Genomic DNA, 25,648 nt, shown 5'->3' on the forward strand with positions numbered 1-25,648 from the left:
CAATCCAATGTCAATCCTAATATCAAATGGCTACACATTTTTAAAGGTAAATTTTGGCCTGTTATACACCAAATAAACAAATCATCTATAAATATCAGAATTTCTATCTCAGTCTGTCAGTAAAACACTTTAGCTTTTAAAAACTACTAAAACCTTCTAACTTAAAGCTGTTAAAACGACTTCATACATTTCTGGTCAGGCTTTCTTAAAGCTGCAGTCCAAAACTTTTGGCACTCTTGTGGTTAATAAACAGAACTGCATGCGTCTGGCAGAATACATTGTAACCGGAGCTACTTCTCTCTGTTTAAAAAATACGGTTTGGAAAATTGATGTTCATGTTTTGGTTCAATCAAATATGTATTTGTGTTTTAACAAATTACTTACTCGATTGCTTCAACACACCCACTTTCTGTTGTTGGCTGTGATGTGGACATGTCACTTTGTAGTTGTTCAGGATCCACCATCATGATCTGTAATCTGTAGTTTAAAAAGCACTGTCGTGCAGAAGAGGCCGTAAAAGCCTTTCTTGAATTATGAGGTTACGCACCGGTGTGCGGGAGTGGCAGAGTTAAAGCCTTTCTCCTAGATCAACAGTTACCTTTCCTTCTTATACCCTTAGCAAAGCATTGTTAAACATGAGTGGAATACCAACACCAAACCCAACCGACAGGAAACCAAAAGATGAGGCAAATGGGTAGTGATCAAGAGGGGGAGAAGAACATTAATATATTCTCCTCTTTGCATGTTTAACCAATAGTACCTAGATTGTACATTAGGATCCTTTAATATCTCTATTAAGTTCACCACCATTCATTTCAGTTTATAAGCTGTCAGATGAGACCAAACATGGCATAGTTACATATTAGAACACACTAATAAATATCTGATGTAATCAATTATTATAAGTTTACATGCACCACTGTAACATGACAAATATGCAGAAGTTACATTATAACTAGTTGATTAGGATATTCAGCACTCTGACAGAGTTATTTGTTAGCGTAATTTGTAATTTCCCATATACATAATGTCATTGCATTTTGTGTATGTTGATTTTTATATGATTCTAATATAGCCAAGATAAAACATTAAAATGACATTAAAATGAAAGAAACTACGGGTTAACATGACTAATAATGCCTTAGTCAAGTCAAATTAATGTTTATTCATTAGTTGCATTTCACACCATTGAGTTATGTTATTGTTTTGAGCATTTTAGACAATTTCAAAATATTCAGAAGGAAAAAGTCTGCCTACATAGAGATTTAGCAGTCTCTGGATAACGGCACAGCGCTATTTTTAATTTTCAAGTGTATTGTAGGCTAATTGATATCTTTTGTTATCAACTTATAATAATTACTTGTAGAGCACTCAATGCTATTGTGTCTTTAGTCATTAGAACGTTGTTCTATATGTAGGGATTTCATTTGCATTAAAAAAAAATCAGTCTACAAATTGAATTAATAAAGGACTAAGTTAAACAAAAAATTAATAATAATACATAGGCTATTAAAAATACAACGCCATCGTTGATTAAATAAAGCTTAAATACGTTATAGTTACTGATTTAAAATCACAGAATATGTGTTATGAAACAACAACTTTTATCTAGGCTATTTATTCTATCTCTAGCTCAGCATTACAGTCTACATTACATTCTTAATACATTCAATGGCAGCAGATTGTGATTCCGCGCATATGCGTCAAAACATCAATGCCGTATTTGATTAATCAAGTAGCCTACCTACCTGTCATGATTCTGAAAGAACGCGCCTGCAGTCTGTTGCTATATAATGAACGCAACTTTCTGACTGACATAAACGTGTTTTTATTTCAATGCGGTAGTTAATGTTATGGTTATTTTAAGTTAACTGTAAGTTTCGTAAATTTAGCTTAACAGCATTAAGTTAAATGTTTATTATAATTCAACGGAACTGTGCGCACGCATTAGACACATGTTTTGTCCATGCAATAAATACACGTCCAGATGTCCTTTAATTATGTTTCCGTTTCAGGTGTGGCCAAAATTAGACTGGAAAACATCACATTCTGACTTCATTTATATAAAATCGTACCCGAAAATCACACGGGCCCCAAGGTCGAATATCGTGATTCAAATTTCTTTTTTTTACCATATTGGAATCGATAAGAATCGGAATTGGTAAGCAGAATCGAAATTGGAATTGTTAAAATTGTTACGATCCGAATTAGATCTGTGCATGAGGTTTTAAAGTAACAGTTCCTGCTGTAGTTTGTGTCATTAAGACAAAGTAAAAAAGTTTGCTTTTCTTGGCAAAGTAATTCACGGGTCTCATGTTATTGCACACCAGGTGAAATACTGTGTGGTTTTACATTCAGTGAGGATTGGCACCCCATTCTCATACTTAGTATAATTTTCCAGTGAACTCAAAATTCCCCAGGCAACCAAACCGTAAAAAAATGTTTCATGTATGCCTTATGAAACTTCGCCTCTCTGGTTGATGTGTACTGGTCGGTGGTTGTGATGGTTGTAGTCCAGTGCAGCGAGGAGGGTCCTTGCTTCATAGCTTGGAGGAGCGAAGGCAAACCGCTTGCTAACATACATCAGCAGATGATTCTGAATGGACTCAAGTTCAGAAGTTGACCTGTATTTTAAAGAAATCACAAAACGATATTACTTTATTTGAAATATTATGTACACAACCCTATCATGTAAAAGCATGATATTGATTATGTAACGTATATTGATGTTTTACCTAAATTTCATTACATGCTGGATGGCAAGACCTTCCTGCCCCATGTGCAGTGATTACAAACAAAATCAATTGGTGGCCATTATACTCACCATGAACTCCTCTCGATTGTCCGCCATCTGGCAACAAAACCAAAGATGATTCACAATGTCCTTCATCCAACAAGTATGGCTGACTGACCAGATACAATCCCAGCCTGTGAACAAATAACAAAAGAAAAAATATTAGCAATTTCATTACCCTAGAAAATGTACCAAACTTATTTTGTCAACTTGTTTTCACTCTCACTGCATGAAGTTTCTTGGTCAGATTTTTCGCTGCATACCAAATGTCCAAGGAATGGATTACACCGCGACCCTTGTATCTCCCTTTCTCCGGACTCTAAAATGGAGAGTGACTGGAGTGACGCAAGTAGCTTTGCAACAGAGCTGTCATTTGAAGTCGAGGACTTTTCCTCGGTGAATTGTTTGTGGACACAGGCTAGAGCCATATCAATTCGAGCTGCTGGCTCAAACTGCGGTCTTAACTCCTGCATCGCGATCGGCATCCGACAAGGGAGAATGGGGCCAGTGTCTGAGTGGTAAAACATTAGCATTATGGCTAAATTAGGCTAATGCTCTTAGCAAATGCTAAAGGAACTATCAAAAATTTTAAACCCATGCATTTAGGTTAATTTTGGTATGATTTAGTGTTAATAATTAAGCAAAAAAACAAGTCTCAAGATATTTCAAGTCTCCCTCTACAATTACAAATTATTCTGTCTCAACAGGTGCACCTGTGGGCACTGCAGCACACTGTCCCTGGTAGAGAAATGTTTGTTGTAGGGAGATACTCAAGGTAAAGCTATGAAATATGACAAGACCAGAGTGTTAAGTCCAGTTAATTAATTTAATAAGTACTATACACAAAACCAGGGTTCATACAGATAAATAGGTAAACAAAAATAAACAAATTAAACTAAATAAATGCTATGCTAAATAGATGCTAAAATACTCTATCCTGCTTGTTTTCAATACTCGCAATTCCAACTCCTGGCTCGCTACAGTGGTTTTGACGAAACAATATGGTTTTTATACTGCCAAGGGCGTGGTGAGCTCGTACCAAGGGCGTGGTGAGCTCGTACCAAGGGCGTGGTGAGCTGGAACCTGCTTACGTCACGCAGTACCGCAACATCCAATAGGAAAATTCAACTGCAGTAGCCACCGTTCAACCTGAAGAGGGCAGCACTCAGACGTTTTTACACCATATATTGTAGAATTAAAACACTTTATACCCAAATGTCAAAAAAGTTACTTGAATCAATGAACAGCACTAATAAAGCCCCATTCTTACAGATCATTAACTTGAAAGTTGTCAAACTAAAGTTGGTTTAGTTACCCTTTAACCTTTTTGAAAAAAAGTCTCTTCTGCTCACCAAAGCTGCATTTATTTGATTAAAAATACAGTAAAAAAGTAATGTTGTGAAATATTATTACAATTTAAAATGACTGTTTTCTATTGCAGTACATTTTAAAATGTAATTTATTCCTGTGATCAAAACTGAATTTTCAGCATCACTGGTCCATTGATCCTTCGTAAATTATTCTAATATGCTACTTGATTTGATGCTCAAGAAACATTTATGATTATTATCAATGTTGAAAACAGCTGTGTAAACATTTTTTTCAGGATTCTTTGATGAATAGAATATTCAAACCAACAGCATTCATCTGAAATGGAAAGCTTTTGTAACACTATACACTACCGTTCAAAATGTTGGGGCCAGTAAGGATTTAATTTTTTTGGGGGGAAAGAAATGAATACTTTTACTCTGCAAGGATGCATTAAATGATCAAGAGCAAAGGACATTTATAATGTTACAAAGATTTCTGTTCTAAAATTGTACACACACACGTGTATGTATGTGTGTGTGTGTGTGTGTATATATATATATATATATATATATATATATATATATATATATATATATATATATATATATATATATATATATATATATATTGTATATAACATTTATTTTGGAATTAGTGATATTTTCAAAAAAATTGGGTCATGGCCAAATGACCAAGGGAAAATTTTAATTATATTAAACATCTATTAACATCTAACATAATTATATTAAACACTGAATACATTTTAAAATGTAATTACTTACAAAGCACGAGTCACTGCTGCTGTGGAAAGGCGGCTTAGATTTTGTCAGTACATTCCATCAAAGAGGTACCCTGGAAATCCAGAGTTCTCACGAGAGCACACATTGAATTTGCTCAGCGAGTTTACTCTGGCATCAAGTAATGATGCTTATTAAATATGCCCTTGTATCCGAGCTGCACCAATCACATAGGGTTATCTGATATAGGCGGGCCAGAGGCGAGCTAAACAGATGACGACAGCGCTGTGACTTCAAAGTCATTAGTAAACATTGCAAGATGGCTATGGATGAACACCAGTTGTTTGAAACGGCTTTGGCCGCTACAATGAACGAGTTAGACTTGGCTTTTTATCTAAAAGAGGAACAGAAGATGCCGCTTGAATCGTTCCTTTGCAAGAAGGGCGTTTTTGCTGTTTTGCCGACCGGATACGGCAAGAGTCTAATCTACCAGTTAGCTCCGCTGGTAGCTAAGCGTGGGGCTTGTTGTGATTGGTCGTAGTGTTATCCAATTGTGTGCAGTGAGATTTTCAAATACATGCTTGGTGCTGCCCCTCGAGCTGGGCGATTTTCATTAGTTGATGCCAGACCATTAATCTTTCAGACAGGGTTGCCAACTCTCACGCATCTGGCGTGACAGTCACGCATTCAGCCTCAATCTCACGCTCTCACGCTTAACAAGGAAATCTCACGCTAAATCAGACATTCTTCTGTGCTGTATTTTTTTTTCACTCATGTGCACTAAATTTCAGAATTACTATAAACAATTCAGGCTCTTAACTACTGGATGGACCACTAGTTATGGCGCAAATTAGTTAAAATCTCCCGGAATCTAGAGCGAGCACGCATGCGAGACAGAGACTGTGACTACGTTTACAAGCTGTTAAAATCCGGGTTATGGTCGGGTTAAGGTCACTATTTGGGTTTCTGAAACATTCGGAATTACCCGTTTACATGCGTGAGCAGAGAGAGTTACTCCTGTATACATGGAATTTGTAATCAATGGGCAATATCCCGATGTAAACGGCGACGCACGGTTAGCGCCTGGACGTACGGACAACCTTAAGACGCAATATGCGTCATTTCCGATTCTTCTTCCTGTATCCAAAGACAACAACAACAACAGCTGCAGCACGCGGTTAATGAATAGTTCGGGGCATAGCGATCGCCTTTGTTTGCGCTTTCCTCCTCGCTCCAAAAGTGTGGTGCTGTGCTGCGTCTCGCCATGTTTACCTCTACTTCTTGTTTACTTCCGGTATACTGCACGCAGGGTTTTGTATGCGCCGTCTCTACTCAAAAGACCAAGATTCCTTGTGAATAGAACATGCGCAGAACACAAATCAATGTTCCTTTTGATGGGGATATGCCGATACGCGTTTACATGACCAAATATTCGGGTTAGAAAAGGGGTACCCCAGGTATAATATCCGGGTTTTTAAAAACCGGGATATGAGCATATCCGGGTTTTTGCCGGTGTTTACATGGCCATGCGCGACCGGGTTATTGCTAATATCCCGGTTTTGAACGGGTTATTGGCTGCATGTAAACGTAGTCTGTGCTCCAAACTGATAGCGCGCGCGCACGCACGCACGGCAGAGAGGGAAAGTCCCCCCCCCCCCCGTTGGAGAAGTCTCACTCCAAGCTAAACTGAAAAGTTGGCAACCCTGTTCAGATTTAGGTCTGGATTTCCAGGCTATCAAAGAGGAGGTTTTTTTACACCATGTTTACATTAACATCATTAAATTACATTAGTTGTTACGTGATCACGTCGATCTTTGAAATGTCCGTATGATGCACGTGGAACTGCTAACGTGCGTCTAATATATACATCTTAATAAGATATAGACACAAAGTACTGTATATAAAATAACAACTTAAAAGATTCTCTAGGGCTTTACACAACAAATTGGAATCAGGTGTAAAGAGCGCGATATCTCTAATGGCTGCTGTGCTTTGTGTGATTGTCACTATGAAGCATAACAAATAAAGTTTTTTCCAAAGGTAGTTTAACTAAAACTATGTCAAACAGCACCATCTAGTGGAGAAGAATGGTTAACGTTAGACATGACATAATATGTAACATAGCTTCTTAGTAGTTTATTTCCGTTGAATAAAAGTGAATAAAGCAAATGATTGAGCCATAGCTTCACAGCTTAGAATCACACGCACGGTATAAAAATTGATCCACTTCCCCATACTGAACTCCACCCCCAATTCCTTACCTGCCCTATCTAAATACATAACCACAATAATATAATACAAGTCTCCATTCGACAATTCAATGCAAATACTCATACAAACACAAATAATACACAAATAATAATTATCAAACATGGACTTGATTATATTCAAATGATTAAATCAGTCCAGTGAGTTCTAATAAGAAATGTAATGGCTCCAACATTCCGGCCCCTATTTGTAAACTTACGACAATTCTAATAATTAATTTAAAAAAGAGCCATAACTCTTTCAGTGTCAAAGTCTTCCGATCTTACGGCCATTGTCATGGAAATTCTTAATACAAATACAACCTACTTAATCTGACTTCTTCACCACGGACAATTTAAACTTCCAGTTGGTAAAAATAATAACTACAGTATCTCAAGGTAATTCTCTGACTACTTACAATACAATACAATACTTCCCTGAAGTAAGGTGACGGCGTCCCGTCAAGAAGCTGCTATCACTACCTCAATCACACTTGTGCGGTTTCCTTTGTTGTCTTTTGAGCTTAGAATGTTTAGTACTTCTATTACTACCTCAATCACACATAGATGTTCTTTTGTTGTCTTTTGAGCGTAGAATCTATTTCTCAGCTGCACTGCATATACCTGACATGACTTCCAAGTTGCTCTTTGTAGAAATTAAGTTTTATTCACGGCCGGGAGATCACTGGTCACAACAACCAAGTGAGTCTCCAGAACAAAAGATACATGTACATTTAAATCTTACAATTGAGTAAAAATCAATATCACTCAAGTCTTCTTCACTGTGATTTGTTCTGGCGATTAGTTTAAAATGATCTAAGCTAATCATATGACTTAGTTAGTTCTACTGTGTTAAGCACTTCTTGGGTAAGAATATATGGTCTTTGACCTGAACATCCTTAATCTGCATTTTTCTGTACATTTTATGTTGAAAATACACATTACATAAAATATTTCTAAGACACCATTTTCTTTGTATTCTCATGACATGTCTCTTAGGAAGCATCATTTGTTAATAGGTCTCTCCAGAATAATGTTCTTTTTCCTCACTTCAACTAGGTGTACATACCCTTTGTTATTCGGGAATTTCTCCAAAATTCGACCTAAAGGCCAAGAATTCCATGGTAAAGTCGATAATGAGAACAAAATACTGGTTTTGTTTGTTTTTGTTCCACTGCTGCATTAACGGGAGGTACTCTCTAATCCATTGTTTCCAGAAAAGATCACAGATGTACTGTACTTGTTTCCATCTTCTTCTGGAATAGATGTCATCCTTTTGAAAAAGCCAGAGAGACAAAATAGGAACTACTTTCATCTGAAGCAAATGTTTAGGGGTTAAGGCTTCTAGATCTTGAGCATCCTCAGAAACTGTGGTAATTGGAAAATTGTAGAGTATGCCTTCCACTTTACATAGATCAGTCTGTAGGCCTTCATCATCAAGCGTCTGCTGTCTCAGTACGGAACATAGGATCTCTTTGAGGATTCGAATAATTCATTCCTGTTCATCTCCATTATGAGAACATAAAGGCGGATTAAAAGTCCACTTCACATTCACTCTCAGCAGTACCTTCTGTATTTTGTCTTGATTGATGTTAGCAAGAGCCTCTTTCTACTCTCACTCTGCCCAGATGAAGTTGGTTCCATTATCCGAAATTATCTCTTTACCTTGACCCCTTCCACAAATAAAACTTCTGATGGAACAATTAAAGAGAACAGGCCATTTCAATATGAACTGCTCTACTGTTAGTAAATATCACACTATAATTTTTGACATTAGTTCTACCCCTCTTCACCTCAGTGAGACCAAAGTAATTGATTCTAACATGACTGAAAGGTGGTAAGGTAGGTGTAATTAGATTCAGGTGTAAGTACAGTGTTGCCAACTATTTTCAAAGGAAAGTAGCTAACGCCTTCCCTAAAAGTCGCTAAATGTTGCATACGTCAATTAGCATATTCATGACGTCATCACGTTGTACTTGCGTTTTGGTTGCCTAATGTGTTTTCTCTCTAAATTAATGCTCACATACTGTATTTAATATAATATCATATATTATAAAATAATATAATATATAAATGTCAAATAAAGCTGTTTTCATTTCCTGTATATTTTTTTGTCAGACAATAGAACGAGTTGCTATGATATAGTGAATGATTACATTTTTAGGCCTATGTGGAAAATTATCTGAATTGAGAGAGTTCGGGAACCGGATGAACTAAAGCTCTGTGATAAGTGAGTATTACAAGTAATAAGCACAAGAAAAGAAAGGAAATTAAAATGGTCAAACTAAATTCTCTAAATATAAAACAAAAGAAAAGCAGATAAGTGACAAGTCTGTGGAAAAACAATGCTCATTCACCTCTGTCAGCACAGCAGCCGTGCGCTGAGGTTTGTCCAAAAAGTCGCTACATTTGTCGTTAGTCGCTTTTTTGAAAAGAATTCGCTAAAGGGGTCTGAAAAGTCGCTAAAAATAGAAAGTACAAGATCTTCTACTGAGAGAGTTTGGGCACCAAGCTGGTATTTGATTTTAATCATGTGGTTATCAAGCAACTCTTGAGCTTTAGGATGAACAGCCATGCTACTCTTAATTTCTCCCATGATGAAAAATAATCTATTAGCTGACTGAATGAAGTTGGACTAGCTGTAGTGATGCTTAAAACAGCAGTTGTTCTCTTTATCTCTATATCACTGTCTGAGATGCAAAGTGATTCTTGAGGCAATTCAGGCCAGTCAGCCAGAGCGGGACTCTTCAAATATTCTGGCCCTCTCAGCCATCTTCCATCATTCTTAAAGAGCTAGACCTTACACCTCGAGAGGCTTCATCAGTGGTATTGGCTGCAGAATTCACATAACGCCACTGAAACTTAAACTCTGTGACAGATCTCTGATATTTGAAACTGTTGGACACAAATGTCTGGAATCTGCTAGTATCATTCAGGATGTATTTGAGGATTGATGTAATGTCTGTCCAAAATAGTGAATCGTCCAGAGTTAGCTCTAGTTCTTCTCTTAACATTCTGTTGACTTTTGCAGCAAGAACTGCGGCTGCCAACTCCAGTATAGGGATAGTCATGACCTTCAGTGGGGCTACTCTTGCCTTACTCATCACAATAACAACATGGAAAGAACATCTAGTGTCTGCGAGATGTAGGTAGCTAGCTGTACCATAGCCGATTTAGCCAGCATTGGTGAAGTGGTGCAATTGAGCACTGTATAGCATCTGCTGAAGTTCAGATTCGAAAGTAGCTTGAGTTCCTCTAGCCACCTGTCCCATTTTTGTGCAAAGGCTGCAGGAATTTCTTCATCCCATCTGCAACTCTTGTCCAATTCTTTTAGCTGGCAGCTTTACTGGAGCAAGGAGTCCAAGTGTCGTGAACTAAGGTGGTAACTGACAAAATACCTATTCTAGTAAATGGTTGTTGCTTCAAAGCTATTTTGAAGATAAAGGTATCAGTCTCAGTGTTCGAATGAAGTTCCAGTACACTGTCCACAGGAAGTTCTTCTCTGTGCAAGTCAAGATGTCTCACTTCTTTAGATCATTCCCCCTCCTCAGGGATCAAGGTTAATACAGTGCCGCAATTGCTCTCTAATTTGGTGAGCCTAAATCCACCAGAAATACCTTTTCTAGTAAATGGTTGTTGCTTCAAAGTTATTTTGAAGATAAAGGTATCAGTCTCAGTCTCCCAATTAAGTCCCAGTACGCTGTCAACAGGAAGTTCTCCTCTGTGCAAGTCAAGATGCCTAACTTATTTAGATCATTCCCCCTCCTCAGGGATCGAGGTTAATACAGTGCCGCAATTGCTCACTAATTTGGTGAGCCTAAATGGTAAATGGACTGCATTTATATAGCGCTTTCAACAGACCCATGGCCACCAAAGCACTTTACATATTGCCTCACTGTAACGACAAACTGATAGGAAACAAGTGCGAGTGCACAATATATTTATTAGGTAACAAATACTCAAGGTTAATGACAGACAACGTATTCTTCCTGATGTGATCGCCAGGAACACAGTGTTAGGGGTTAACAGTTTAGGACCCATAGACCAGATGTTTGAAAGAAGACCCGGAGTCGGAATTATAAAAAATTGAAGAAAAGTTTTACTGAAGATAGTTTGCAGTTTCATCAGCAGAAGTCAGCTTCAAGACTCACACAGGAGTTCGTAGGCCGCCCCCCTTACAGTTACAAAGATCACAGCAGTTATACCATTTCCAAGGTCTAAGCTACGTCATTGCTTACAGGTTGAATGATTCTCATTGGCTAAGAAATTCATAAACATAGTAATTTTCCACACATATACAGATAGACAGAAGCATATCTCCATAGATTATGCCGCTGACACTCAGACCCTGAAGTCAGGCACGTTGTGACCTTCCAGGTCGCAGATTTGGGTTGCTGGGTGCCAGCATGTCTCGAACAACAACTCAGTCAATCTCCAACAATGCCAGTGGTTCCTTAACCTGTAAGCAAGAAGACTAACACACACACACCAACACACAGCTTTTCCAAGGTTGGATTTGGCCAGGCTCTAACTATAAACAGGAGTCTCATCTCAAAACATCAAGATAACAAGTTCTTTCTCTCAGGATAGGACACTTTAGTCTAAATGGAAAATATAGGCTTTAACAAAGAAATGGTCCCTTAAACTATTGGCTTCAATGACCCCTATATGTTTTAACATGTTGAAGAACTTTCTCAAACACAAAACCAGTCCCTATTTAATTTCTGGAAGCTGGGATAAATAGGCAAGCAATGTTACTGCATTCAAATATCAAATACAGACATTAAAGAATATGAAAAGAACATTTCAGTAATCACACTGGTAACTTCTATAACAAAATCAAATCTTCAGAGAAGTAATTCAACCCATATGATATTTAGAAGGAAAAGTATTGATTAATACCTTGATTATAATCACTCATTACATATACATTGAAGCAGCAGTGGATTCCAATCCACCCCCTTCAACAGCAACAGGAGAGCGTGACACAGGGGCTGAGACAGGTGATCCGTAGTGAGAGTGCAGGTGATCAATCCGTGGTGAGATCGGCGGTGAAACAATCCAGTCCAGTGCAGTGCAGGCAAAACACGAGGGAATAAAAAGGAGCAGGCACGCAGACGGGGATTCATCAAACAATGATCTGACAAACATGAGACAAAAGACAGGGCATTAAATAGGCTGTGATTATTACAATCAGCTGCCGCTGATCGGGATGATAGGGATGATCAGCGGCAACGCCCACATGAAACAATGAATGAACTGAGACACACCCACACACACACGTGAACACACAGACTAGAATGAGACAGCGGATCTACCAACCGTGACAGTACCCTCCCCCCTAGGAACGCCTCCTGGCGTTCCCAGACGACCCTACCTGTCGATTGAAATCATCGATGAGGGAGTGATCCAGGATGTCTCGAGCAGGTACCCAACTCCTCTCCTCCGGACCGTAACCCTCCCAGTCCACCAAGTACTGGAACCCGCGTCCTCTCCGTCTCGAGTCCAGGATACGATGTACCGAATAAGTAGGTTCCCCATCTACGAGTCGCGGCGGGGGAGGAACCGGGGCAGGCGGATTAAGATGAGAACGAAACATGGGTTTTATTTTGGATACATGAAAGGCAGGATGAATTCTCCTGTACGCTGGAGGAAGGTTGAGGCGGACTGTCACCGGACTAATAATTTTGGTGATAGTGAACGGGCCGATGAATTTGGGGGCAAGCTTATTAGACACGGAGCGGAGAGGAATGTTCTTAGTAGAAAGCCACACTTTTTGACCAGCGACGTATACGGGTGGCCTAGACCGGTGGCGATCGGCTTTAGCCTTGGTGCGCGCCCCCACTTGGAGCAGAGTCTCACGGGCTCTAGACCATGTGCGGTGACACCTCTGGACGTAGGCGTGAGCGGAGGGGACCGCGACTTCGGGTTCCAGACTCGGAATAGGTGGCTGGTATCCTAAGCTACACTTAAACGGAGAGAGGCCCGTGGATGACACTGGCAACGAGTTATGTGCGTACTCAACCATAGAGAGTTGTTGACTCCAGGACGAAGGATTCTTATAGACCAAACATCACAACATTCTCTCCAGGTCTTGGTTGGCTCGCTCAGATTGATTGATTAATGACCCCATCGAATAACGTCGGACCGTGACCCCTCCGGCACAAACAAACGATTCGGTGGGCAACCGGGCGGAGGCGTTACCCCTTCTAAGGCCGTCTTGACCTTCGACTCGACCTCCCATACGAGTGTGGAGATAACTACTTTCTCGGGTAAAATACACTCGGGAGTAACCGGGCGTTCGGATGGATCAAAAATACAAGATAATGAATCGGGTTTGATGTTCTTGGAACCCGGGCGGTACGAGAGAGTAAAGTCAAAACGTCCGAAAAAAAGTGCCCACCGAGCCTGTCTGGAGTTGAGTCTTTTGGCAGATCTAATATATTCAAGGTTCTTGTGATCGGTCCAAACGATAAAAGGTACCCCCGACCCTTCTAACCAATGACGCCACTCCTCCAATGCTAACTTGACGGCCAATAACTCTCTGTTACCAATATCATAGTTACGTTTGGCAGATGATAAACGATGGGAGAAAAACGCGCAAGGATGCATCTTGTCATCTGAGGACGCGCGCTGGGATAGAACTGCTCCTACCCCCACCTCTGACGCGTCGACCTCCACCACGAACTGACGTGGGGAATCAGGGGCGACTAGGATGGGAGCCGAAACGAAGTGACTTTTGAGGTTGGAGAACACAGCCTCAGCTGTGTCCGACCACCTGAACGTCGTTCTGGGGGAGGTCAAGGCTGTCAGAGGTGCGGCTAGCTGGCTGAAATTGCGAATGAAACGCCGATAGAAATTGGCGAACCCCAGAAACCGCTGTAGGGCCTTACGGGAATCTGGACTTGGCCAATCAATCACAGCCTTAACCTTGTCAGGATCCATGCGCATTCCCTCGGAAGAGACGATGTATCCTAAAAAAGAGACAGACTGTGCATGAAATTCACATTTCTCCGCCTTGACAAAAAGCCCATTCTCTAGCAGCCTCTGAAGCACTCGTCTGACGTGTTGAACGTGTTCCTGGAGAGACGAAGAAAAAATCAATATGTCATCCAGGTAGACATATATGAACTGATCAACCATGTCTCTCAACACGTCATTGACGAGTGCCTGAAAAACCGCTGGGGAGTTGGAAAGCCCGAAAGGCATAACCAAATATTCAAAGTGCCCCCTGAGGGTATTGAACGCGGTTTTCCATTCATCCCCCTTCCTGATGCGAACCAAATGATAGGCATTACGTAAATCCAGTTTTGTGAAAATGGATGCTCCCATGCAACCTCTCGAAAGCTGAAGACATCAACGGCAAAGGGTAGGTGTTCTTTACCGTGATGTTGTTCAGCTCCCGGTAATCAATACAAGGTCGCAGAGAACCATCCTTCTTACCCACAAAAAAGAATCCCGCCCCCGCGGGAGAAGAGGAAGGTTGGATGAATTCAGCTGCTAAAGAATCAGAAATATATTTCTCCATGGCCTCCCTCTCTGGTACAGAAAGAGAGTAAAGTTTGCCTTTAGACGGAGACTTACCTGGCACTAGATCTATCGCACAGTCATAGGGGCGATGCGGAGGGAGAGAAGCAGCCCGAGACTTACTGAACACTTCCTTCAGGTCCATATACTCCGCAGGCACGTTTGACACATCCGCCGCCTTCTCCTGTAACACAGAAACAGACACAGACGGACAGGCAGAAACAAGACAGGACTCGTGGCAGGACTCGCTCCACATGGAAATAGTGTTGGAGCCCCAGTCCACACGAGGATTGTGTTTGACGAGCCAAGGGTGACCCAACACCACCGGGGCGACAGGGGAGTCCATAAGGAGGAAGGGGATAGTCTCAACGTGGTTGCCAGAGGTGATGAGGGTTATGGGACCAGTGGAGAGGGATATGTTGGGGAGCTGTTGACCATTAAGATCACTGACCGAGATCTGATGAGGAAGAGACGAGATGGGAAGGTGAAGCTTGTGTGCTAAGTGAATGTCCATGAAGTTCCCCTCGGCCCCGGAGTCCACAAGTGCTTGGCAGGTGTGCGTGCTGTTGGCCCATCTCAGCCTAACCGGAAGGAGGGTGGATGGTGAGGACTTCCCGGCGGAGATCCCACCCGATAGTAGCCTCAACCTTACTATCGGGCTTGCTCTTTTACCGGGCACGAGTGTAGGAAGTGTCCACGGCCGCCACAGTAAAGGCAGAGTCCTTGGGATCTCCGCCTTTCTCTCTCTGCCCGGGAAAGCCGAGCTCTCCCTACCTGCATGGGCTCGTGATTGTTGATGGGTCCGACCGTGCTCTCCTCCAGGCTGCCCCTCGGCCCAACGCTGCCGTGGGTGCGGATGGGGTGGAGGTGTTGGTCCAGCTGGTTGATGCGAGCATCCACCCGCAGAGCCAGGTCGATGAGCCCGTTGAGCTGATGAGGCAGGTCCAGCAGGTAGATCTCGCGTTGCACATGGTCGGACAGCCCATGCAGGAACATATCCCACTGTGCCTCCTCGTTCCACTTGCACTCCGCCGCCAGGGTCCGAAACTCAATCGAGTAATCCGCCACCGAGGAGCTTCCCTGCTTCAGGTCGGCTAGTTTTCTGGCCGCCTCCTGGCCGGCCACCGCGCGGTCGAAGACCCTCTTCATCTCCGTGGAGAGTGCGTGGAACGAGGCGCAGCATTGGTCTTGGTTCTCCCACACCGCTGTTCCCCACAACGCCGCTCTCCCCTTCAGTAATGTAAGGACGAAGGCCACCTTGGATGTCTCGGTCTCGAACGTCTTCGGCTGTAGAGCAAAATGCATAGAACACTTTGTGAGAAACGCTCTTCAAAAGTTCGGCTCACCAGCATAGCTCTCAGGAACAGGTAGGCGTGGTTCCGGACGATCTCTGATGTCTGGCATGACGGGGGGAACAGGCGGTGTGGGCGGCTCAGCAGTTGGATTTGCTGAGTGAGCCCGGACACCTGTGTCACGAGTGCTTGAACCGCGCGTCCGGTGTTAGAGATACTCTCCTGCTGCTGATCCATCCTGCCGATACTGTGGTCCACAAAATCCTTGAAGGACTCTGCGCTCGCTGCTTCCATGTTGGGTCAGATCGTTCTGTAATGACAAACTGATAGGAAACAAGTGCGAGTGCACAATATATTTATTAGGTAACAAATACTCAAGGTTAATGACAGACAACGTATTCTTCCTGATGCGATCGCCAGGAACACAGCAACAGGAGAGCGTGACACAGGGGCTGAGACAGGCGATCCGTAGTGAGAGTGCAGGTGATGAATCCGCGGTGAGATCGGCGGTGAAACAATCCAGTCCAGTGCAGTGCAGTGCAGGCAAAACAAGAGGGAATAAACAGGAGCAGGCACGCAGACGGGGATTCATCAAACAACGATCTGACTAGGGTTGGGTATTGGTTAGGTTTTATCCGATACCAGTACCTACTCGGTATTTTTCAAACGGTTCCGGTGCTTAAACGGTTCTTGAAACGGTACTTAAGAAAACTAAACCGCACACACTTTATCAAAAAAATAATACCTCTGTGTGTGTGTGTGTGTGTGTGTTTGTGTGTGTGTGATTTTCTGAAAAAGATTTTCTGATTTCTGATTAAATGAAAAATTGTGCCCTTTAAAAGGCTACTGATGTAGCACAAAACACTTGAGTTAAGATCAAAATGTTGTCTTCTCATATTATGACTTTTACAAAACAGAGAAATATCTGACACTGAGCAGAAATATTTAACACACAGTATAGCCATATAAATATACTTGATATTGATATACTTAATACTTGATATTAGGGCTGTCAAATCGATTAAATTTTTTTAATCGCGATTAATCGCATGATTGCATGAGTTAACTCGCGATTAATCGCATTTAATCGCACTTTTTTTAATTTGTTCTAAATGTACTTTAAATGAATACTTTTCAAGTTTGTAATACTCTAAATCAACATGGGCATGGATAAATATACTGTAGATGCTTTATGCAAATGTATGTTTATTATTGAAACCATAGACATAGTCAATATAGAGCATGAAGACGAGACATGTTTCAAAGGTCATAGATGTTTTTCAAAGAACTTGTTCATGTCTATTAGATGCATGTAGAAAGAACAAAGAAATGCCAGGTTTCCATTACTTCTCTTTCTTTGCACTGAGCAATTTACTAACACAAACATGTTTAGATTTTTGCATGCAGGGCAGCTCTTCTGAAAATGCTAAATGTACATTTAGGATTTATTATTAGGCTACATTGCAGTTTGTCTCTCTCTGCGCCCATTTTGATGAAGCTAAATTCTGAATAAAACTGTTTTCATTGGTATATTTTACTGTTTCTGTTGTCAAACAACGGAATGAATTTGAAATGGTGACTGAAACGCGACCCAATAAACATAAACAGCTCTCCCTTCCAAGATGTTAAGTTAATCTGCACAAAGATTCTGATAATCTAGCCGTCGTCTGGTGAAATCAAATACACACATAAGATAAAGACAATATCCGTGCTCTGATTTTGGCTATACTTGTCAAATTAGTGAAGCAACATCTGTGTTTAACTGAATTAAAGCGCTGCTCCTCCACGCGAGACGCAGAGAGAGAGAGCGAGAGAGAAAGAGAGAGAGGGAGGAGCGCGCGCGTGCTGAGAGAGCAGTACCGGCGAACGCGGTACCGGTTCTCAGAAACTAAATAAGGTTTGCGCGCTTTGTTGAAGGGAAAAAATCGCTAAAGGGGTCTGCATTGTCGCTAAGTTGGCAACACTGTGTATCTCCGTTTCTCCAACTAGTGGTTGGGCCTTGGGTCAAACAGAAAATACGCGTTGCGTTAATCGACCGTTAAAAAAATTAGTGCCGTTAATATGATTTTGCGTTAACGCGTTATTAACGCGCTAACTTTGACAGCCCTACTTGATATGCAAGATTTGCAGTTGTCATTAAAATACTAGACTTACCCGAAGAGGAACACTGGCAGCTGAACTTGAACTTTAGTCAAGCGTGTCAGAGGTTTTGGGTTCTAATCCGCATTCGTAGTTTTTTATTTTTTTAAACCGATTATGCTCATCAGTGGTTGTATATCAAGCAGGGACACTTTGTGTCCATTATATTTTGAGATTTCACCAGAACGAATAGATATGAGGCGCCGTCTAGGGCTTAAATCAAACTTCATTCACGCACATATGAAACCCTTGCATACACATGTACTAGGTAGTCACACATACATGTATACTACTGAATGCTCAAACTAATACATATGAAATGCACAACTTCTAAAGTCGCTCACGCACACACACGCAAACTCTACACACACGAGACGCGCGGAACTCTCCGCGCACATACTCATCTGAGACGCGAGCACACACACACACACACACAAACTCTCCGCGCACATACTCATCTGAGACGCGAGCACGCACACACAAACTCTCCCCGCACATAATCATATAGACGGCGCCTCATAAATAGATCGATCTCCGCAACGTATTGAAGCGCGCGTCCGAGTGAAGCCAAGTGTGTGCGCGAGCCAAGAGAAAACACTGTATCCGCGCCACTGATCGCAGCGGCAACGAGCACTTTGATCACTTGATTTAAAAAACACATTTCAGCGCTAGATCTCTTATTTAACAAACGAATTAAATGAATGCTCTGCTGGTTAACTGGAGATGTTTTATTATGGATCATTCGTGCCGCGAGATGTTTTATAGGGGGCGGTAAAAAACGTCAGGCACCGAAAGTTTCGTTCTTATTCGGTCTGGTTACTACCGTTTACGTCGGAACCGGTTCCCTATTGGAACCGAGTTTCGGTACCCAACCCTAGATCTGACAAACATGAGACGAAAGACAGGGCATTAAATAGGCTGTGATTATTACAATCAGCTGCCGCTGATCAGGATGATAGGGATGATCAGCGGCAACGCCCACATGAAACAATGAATGAACTGAGACACACCCACACACTCAAACACACAAGTGAACACACAGACTAGAATGAGACAGCGGATCTACCAACCGTGACACTCACATTCACCCATTCATTCACTCATTCATACACCGACGGCAGTGTCAGCCATGCAAGGCGCCATCCAGCTCCTGGGATTAGGTGTCTTGCTCATGGACACCTCGACACTTGGTCAGGTGGAACCAGGGATTGAACTAGCCTGGCAATACCAAATTCTGCTACTTCGCTTTGCTTCGTAGACAGAGTCTGGAAGGGCATAATTGAAAAGTGTTTTCTTTCTCGCGGGGGGGGGGGACGCTTGTCTGAAGTTTAAAATCATTGGTTACCCATAAGCCAATCACATAACGTTTGGTTATGACGTGTTATGCGCAGGCTCAGCCGCATCTAACTTCCACTGTAAACACATGTATGATGCGAAAACAAAACCATCGAGTGAAATACCGGAGTGAACATGGCTGTGAACGACTTTTGCAGATTATGTGAAGTAAATCTATCTAATCTAAAGCCAGAATGGGCGACGCCGACACTGTGAACTCAAGTAAGTGTTAGGCGCATGACACTAAAATAAGAAAACAACAAAAGAACCAAAACAGAAATTATATTATACTGAAAAACATTTATTTTTTCCTTCTTAGCCTGGACAAGGGTTTCACAAAAGGGCTTTTGGTGTCTTCATGCCACAGTTTCTTAAAGGATTCCATAGTAATCGATTGTCGAGTTCACGCGCATTGGTTTAGTACCTATGATCACGTGCGTGAACTCGACAATCGATTACTATGGACTTCGACCGAAAACAGGATGTAAATACAGGTATTTGCGCTGACTGAATAAACATCTTTTTTACTCATATCTTTCACATCTACTGCAGTCAGATTGACTCGCGTTCACTCCGAAGGAATCACTCACATGGCTGTGCACTTGTAATGACACATCAAGGATGTTAAGAGGCTAAAAGCAGGTTGAAATATTGCCCCATTGAAGTCAACAGGGTGCAAATTTTAAAAAGAGAATAACACGGTGTAGGCAACACCGATTTTTGTCGTTGTTCTCTGTATTGACAGCACTCCAAATGTACAAAAAAATGAGCTCAATGTTAAAATTGACCGGAGTTCTCCTTTAACCAACCGCTGCTTTCTGTCTCTGCCCTGCTGTGTCATTCCTGGAAGAGAATATATCAAAGCTCTAATTTGTTGATTTACCAAAGCAAATGTCAGATAGTGACCATGCAGGCCAATGTTGACACACCATAGATATTCCCATAATTTGGCCACATTACCCAGCCAATCTATAACTGCAATGTGTTGATTTACCTTTCCCACTGAGGTCCTTATGAAAAGTCTGAATGCGTCTCTGGGCCTTTTCATTCACATGATGAGCATCATAGAGTTTTTCCAAAGGTTCTTTGTACAGAGCCTTGTCTTCCGCATTCATGAACCCAAAGAATGGACCTTATAAGCAGGAAGCATGGTTTGAGTGCTGAGTCCAACATCATAAGACGACAGCCAACGGTGTGGGATGAATCTCTTTGGAGTTGAACCGGGAATGCTCATGTAATCACAGATCTCTTGGAGATAAGCCTGCTGACAAATAGAAAGAACACACATATAATATATATATATATATATATATATAAATTCAAATTCTGTCAAAAATGTCCTTGGGAAAGAGAATGAAACCCAAAATGAGCAGGATACCCGCATGGCAGCTGCTGCCATTGGCGAAATGGGTGAATAAGAGGCCATTCAGTACTGTCAAGGTGGAAAAGAGCTATACACAAGTGCTCTACACTCCTGTATGAATTTACCTGGTCAGAAGCCCACTTGTGATCAGTATGCAGGTCACTGAAGAGCTGTTCTAGATGACCGTTGAAAGCACTGGCAAATCTCTTTGACGCATTATGCATGTGATGGCATGAGTCCCCGTCGATATCTAGAAGCTCTGAGCAGTGGTTGTGTCGAACTCTAGTTTCCAGGCCAGACTTGCTGCCTCGCATCACTGCGCAGGAATCCATCATCATGCTCACCATGTTGGACCACAGGATATCATTGTCTGTGAAGAATTTGTCCAGGGCATTCTCCAGGGTTGCTGTAGTTACCTTAAGTACTTCAAACGACCCAAGGTGCTCCACATCAACAGCCTTCCTCTCTGGGTTATAATAGCTCACCAAAATGGAGAGCACCTGTATAAATGAGAAGACCATTGAGAATGTTGACTGTTTTTAACTCACATCCTCTTGATCGAGGTTACTGAGTGCTGTCAGTAGGAAAAATAACAATATTGACCGAATATCAGGACAGCAGATAAAGCGAACCTATGTGGACAGACATGTTTTATATAAAGTAAATATTGTGCCAAATGTTCATGTTATTTCTCCAAATGAAAGCACTGTGTAAGCTTGATGGGATATACATGGCCGGTGTTCTCCTGTAATTGCCTTAGGTGTCAAAGCATTGTATAAATCCTAGGAATTACTATTCTATTAATACCATTACTGCATTACCTTTTTGTCACTACTTGAGGTAGCCTCATCAAGATTGATGGAGAACTTTTTGATGTTGCTGATGATGCGGTCGGAGAATGTCTTCCCCATGCCGTGAACCATTTTATATTTCGCTGCTGTTCGCGACAACTTCATGCGGCTCAGAGCCACTTTGTCCTGGGCCAGCGTCTGCGCAAGGTTGACAATGACGGGGCCATTGTGAATGGCAGTGAGTGCTCTGCCAAAGTGCCCAGAACCATTGCCTGATAGTAAAACAAATTAAAATCATTAAAATGCAACCTTGCAAATTATCCCTACATAGATCTACTATGATGAAATTGTCTGCCTGTATTGTATGGCTGATATACAATATACAGTATATATCAAAATACATTTCTGTTCAATAATTATTAATGCATTTTATTTGCAGTGCTCTTTACACTGAATAAAACAATCTCAAAGTGCTAGTGTTCAAAATATAATTCAACCAACAATTCATTCAATTTTCTGTATAAATACTTGGTACTAAACCTCTGCATTCACAACACGCTGAAACCTCCCTCTCTCTCTCAATTCTTCTGGTCCCTGGGTCTCATGAATAGCATTATCAGGGGGACTACAAATGCTCCTGGTTGTCAAAATTGTCAACACTTTTTCTCTGTGTTTGGATGTGGCACAGTGGGATATTAGGGCATACACCCCCTTCTTGGCATAGTTTATTTCTTTTGTACATAAGGTACATCTGGCATGTCCTGCCTTATCTATTTTTCTTAAATACAATGACAGAGGCACTGTATGCTCAACATCCTGCACTTCCTGCCTCACTTCCACCTTGAGCCATGCCCAGCTCCACTTGCATCTCCCTGCTGAGTCTAGTTGTGCTACATACAATGAGTCCTCCTCATTCAGCTCCCTCATTCTAAAATGGAAAATGAACACAGGATAAGTTAGCCAATCTCATCGAACCAAGGACTGATTGGTGTTTTCAAGATATAAGGCTACTCTAATTCTGAGCTGCCCTGGGTGGGATTTAACATGAATATTCATTACAAGACTGTAGCACACAATGCAATGCAAAGATTTCAAATGACAGCTTTGGATGCAAAATGTAGCCCTTTATTATACAGAAATTTGCTGTCGGCGAGTTTGGTGCATTAGCCTTGCACGTTCGCCAGATTATAAATAGACATTGTTTACAAGTAATGCGGCGCATCCAATGCAACAAGACGTCAAACTGCTTTATGTTACACACTGTATTACTCTCGCATCAGCTGTTGTCTAAACAGTCACATCTACCCACATCAACACATCAAAAACGCTTTAAAAGTAGGGCTACGCTTCCATCTGACTTGAATGACTGCTGCGCACACGACAACCTCCATAACGTGTCGTTAATCAGGGTAGCTCAGAATTGGAGTAGTAGCCAGAACTCAGGGCAGAGCACCTGGCTTAAGTTAGAGGCTAACGTTAATGATAAGGTTACAACCTAAGTTGGCTATCTGAATTACTATATACTTACGTAGCAAGCTAAATGGATAACTTTAGTTAGCAAGACGGTCAGACAATGCAGGAATTAACATTACAACTAGCTAATAATGTTAGATGGCTAGAAAATTTGCTATCTTGCTAACGGAAATTCCAGCATTTGATCCGCTTGTATTGCTTGCTATTAAGCATTTTGCTCGAAGCATAGGCTAACTGTATGAAAAAAAAAAACGCTAGCTGACGTTATTTGACTTAAGCAAACAAATATCTGTTGTTTAGCTCCAAAAAGACTGACTTACCTTGAATTCAATTTCAATCAGAGTTTCCACATTAGGTCAGGTGTCTCTTGACAGGCGCGAACACAGATGGCAGTGTGTTTCAAGATCCTGAAGCAAGCGCTGAGATTCCGATTGGTCCAGAAAAAATGTCATTTATAAGAATTGTCCAATGGCCTACATGGCACGCAAGCCCACCCCCACCTCCCTCTCTTGACAGGCGCGAGCTCAGTTGAGATTCCGATTCTACACTCTCCGGTTCTACACGATTCACGTGAATGACCCAATTGACAATGAAAACGGCGATTGTCGCCGAAAAGCGACAAGTTTGCAGGTATGCATGGTACAATCAGCGTCTACGTCGCGGCTCTCAGCCCGCCCTCTGTTCATTGATTGGCCGGCTGTTTTGAGGCCGGAGGAAAACAGAAAGATAGGTCGCTGTCTCAGACTGAGTACAGAAGCGAACTGAAATTGAGCGGAAGTACGAAGTCTGACGTAGTCAGGCTAGGATTGAACCACCAACTTTCCAGTTTTTAGTCAACCTACATGAACCACCGAGCCACTGCCGCCACTAAATCCACCAGAAATACCTTTTCTAGTAAATGGTTGTTGCTTCAAAGTTATTCTGAAGATAAAGGTATCAGTCTCAGTCTCCCAATGAAGTCCCAGTATGCTGTCAATAGGAAGTTCTCCTCTGTGCAAGTCAAGATGTCTCACTTCTTTAGATCACTCCTCCTCCTCAGGGATCGAGGTTAATACAGTGTGGGAATTGCTCACCAATTTGGTAAGCCTAAATCCACCAGTAGCACATACTGCACTAAGCTCTTTCACCAAAATGACAGCTTTCATCCGAAAATTGACTTAAGGCAATCATCCACGTAAAAGTTATTACGGAATGTGGATAAAACTTCATGAGATATCACCATTAGGCTAACACAAGAATCTCAAAAAATCCATGTCTTTTTTAGGAACCTTGACTTGGTGAAACATACCCTCAATATCCGCCATCACAGCTATGGGCTCTTGGCGAAACCGGAGGATTACAACTAAGAGGGTATTCATGGGATCTTGAGCCTGCAACAATTCTGAATTCAGTAAAGTACCTTAAAATGAGGCAGAACAATCAAATACCACTCTGATTTTCTTTTTATGGTGGGATCAATGATGGGGAATGTAACATATCGATTCCTGATAGCACTGTGTGGAAAAAAGTATTCATATGCTTTTTCGGCAAAAAAACAAGTGGTTTTATTTGTTTTAAAGATTACGCTTGAGTAAGCAAACTGTACTTTTATGTAATTTATTAAATAAATGGAACCTTATTGTAAAGTGTTACCGCTTAATTATAGTTAAAAGGTAAAGATTCAGACGTCTCGTGAGTTCAGTGTTGGAAAGATCAGTTGTTTTAATCATTCATTAAAATGAATCAGTTCAAAGAAGTCATTAGTTCGCGAATTGGACGTGTCGTGCGCGTTGTGTGATTATCCCAGCAGTTAGACATGGACATCCAAGATTTGTGTCAACACAGAAAACATTTCATCATAGTTTTTTTAATTAAAGTGTTGTTTTATGTCAGCTGAACGTGCGGGACGCTTTTCAGAGAAGATAAGGCATCTTATTTTAGCACAATTCACACCCAGCGGTAATTCAGGAAAAAAAAATCTCTGAATGCTCCACATGAAACATGTGCGCGACCGGATCTCTCTCTCTCTGGTCGTTCTTTCAGTTAAACATGCGCCCTGTCACAAGCGCAGCAGTTCATCTACATTACTCACCGATCAAATAAGACTTTGGTGGGACAAAAACTCACTTTGACGGGCACTAAAAAAAATTCAATGCAGGAAAAACCCTGTTATTGCAAACGGCATAATTTGTCTCGTTTAGTAAAATAAAGCCAAGTTTTAGATAGCCTCTTCCTCTCCAAGATTACCTCCTCTGCTCAAATCGCTTTGACGTCATGACGCACAGATGCACAGGACGCCGTGCTATGGTGCCCGATAAAGGACAAAAGGGAAAGTTGTGAGTTCATGGTATGTATATACTATGGCTGGGACTCAGAGCAGGAGTATCGATAAGAGGAATCGTTAATGTCGAGGGCATACAATATCGATGGTTCATAAAACTTAGAACCGGTTCTCAATTACCATCCCTACTTCTGGTACTTTTCTACATTTCTTTAGGATGTCGCTAAAGTCTCTGTAATCTGATAGGAATGCTTCATCTTTCCTAAATCTCTTGAGTATACTTAGAGCTCATTGTTCTGCAATATTTTTGTTGTCAACAAGGTTTATTAACAAGTGCATGGTCTCATTTGATAAAAAACCTTTCAAATTTTGAAAAAAAT

At 41.5% G+C, this 25,648-nt stretch overlaps 1 protein-coding gene and 1 long non-coding RNA gene across 2 annotated transcripts in view; one reads left to right on the top strand and one right to left on the bottom strand.

Moving 5' to 3' along the window:
• Positions 1–10,466, top strand: part of LOC311082101 (NLR family CARD domain-containing protein 3-like) — a gene marked incomplete at both ends in the record, with an annotated part of 36,344 nt that extends 25,878 nt beyond the window's left edge. Inside the window, 2 exons of the mRNA XM_084112845.1 lie at positions 10,120–10,233; positions 10,423–10,466. Coding sequence (XP_083968971.1) covers positions 10,120–10,233; positions 10,423–10,466 — 158 coding nt within the window. The remainder of the gene's footprint in view (positions 1–10,119; positions 10,234–10,422) is intronic.
• Positions 10,467–20,178: 9,712 nt separating this feature from the next.
• On the bottom strand, positions 20,179–21,145 carry LOC311081188. Its single transcript, XR_014605825.1, has 3 exons — positions 20,870–21,145; positions 20,376–20,645; positions 20,179–20,224 (listed from the first exon to the last, which is right to left on the bottom strand). It is a non-coding gene; the product is annotated as an uncharacterized lncRNA (long non-coding RNA).
• Positions 21,146–25,648: the final 4,503 nt, after the last annotated feature.

Source organism: Abramis brama (genome assembly GCF_963993115.1).
Source record: "Abramis brama genome assembly, chromosome: 4".
NCBI lineage: Eukaryota > Metazoa > Chordata > Actinopteri > Cypriniformes > Leuciscidae > Abramis > Abramis brama.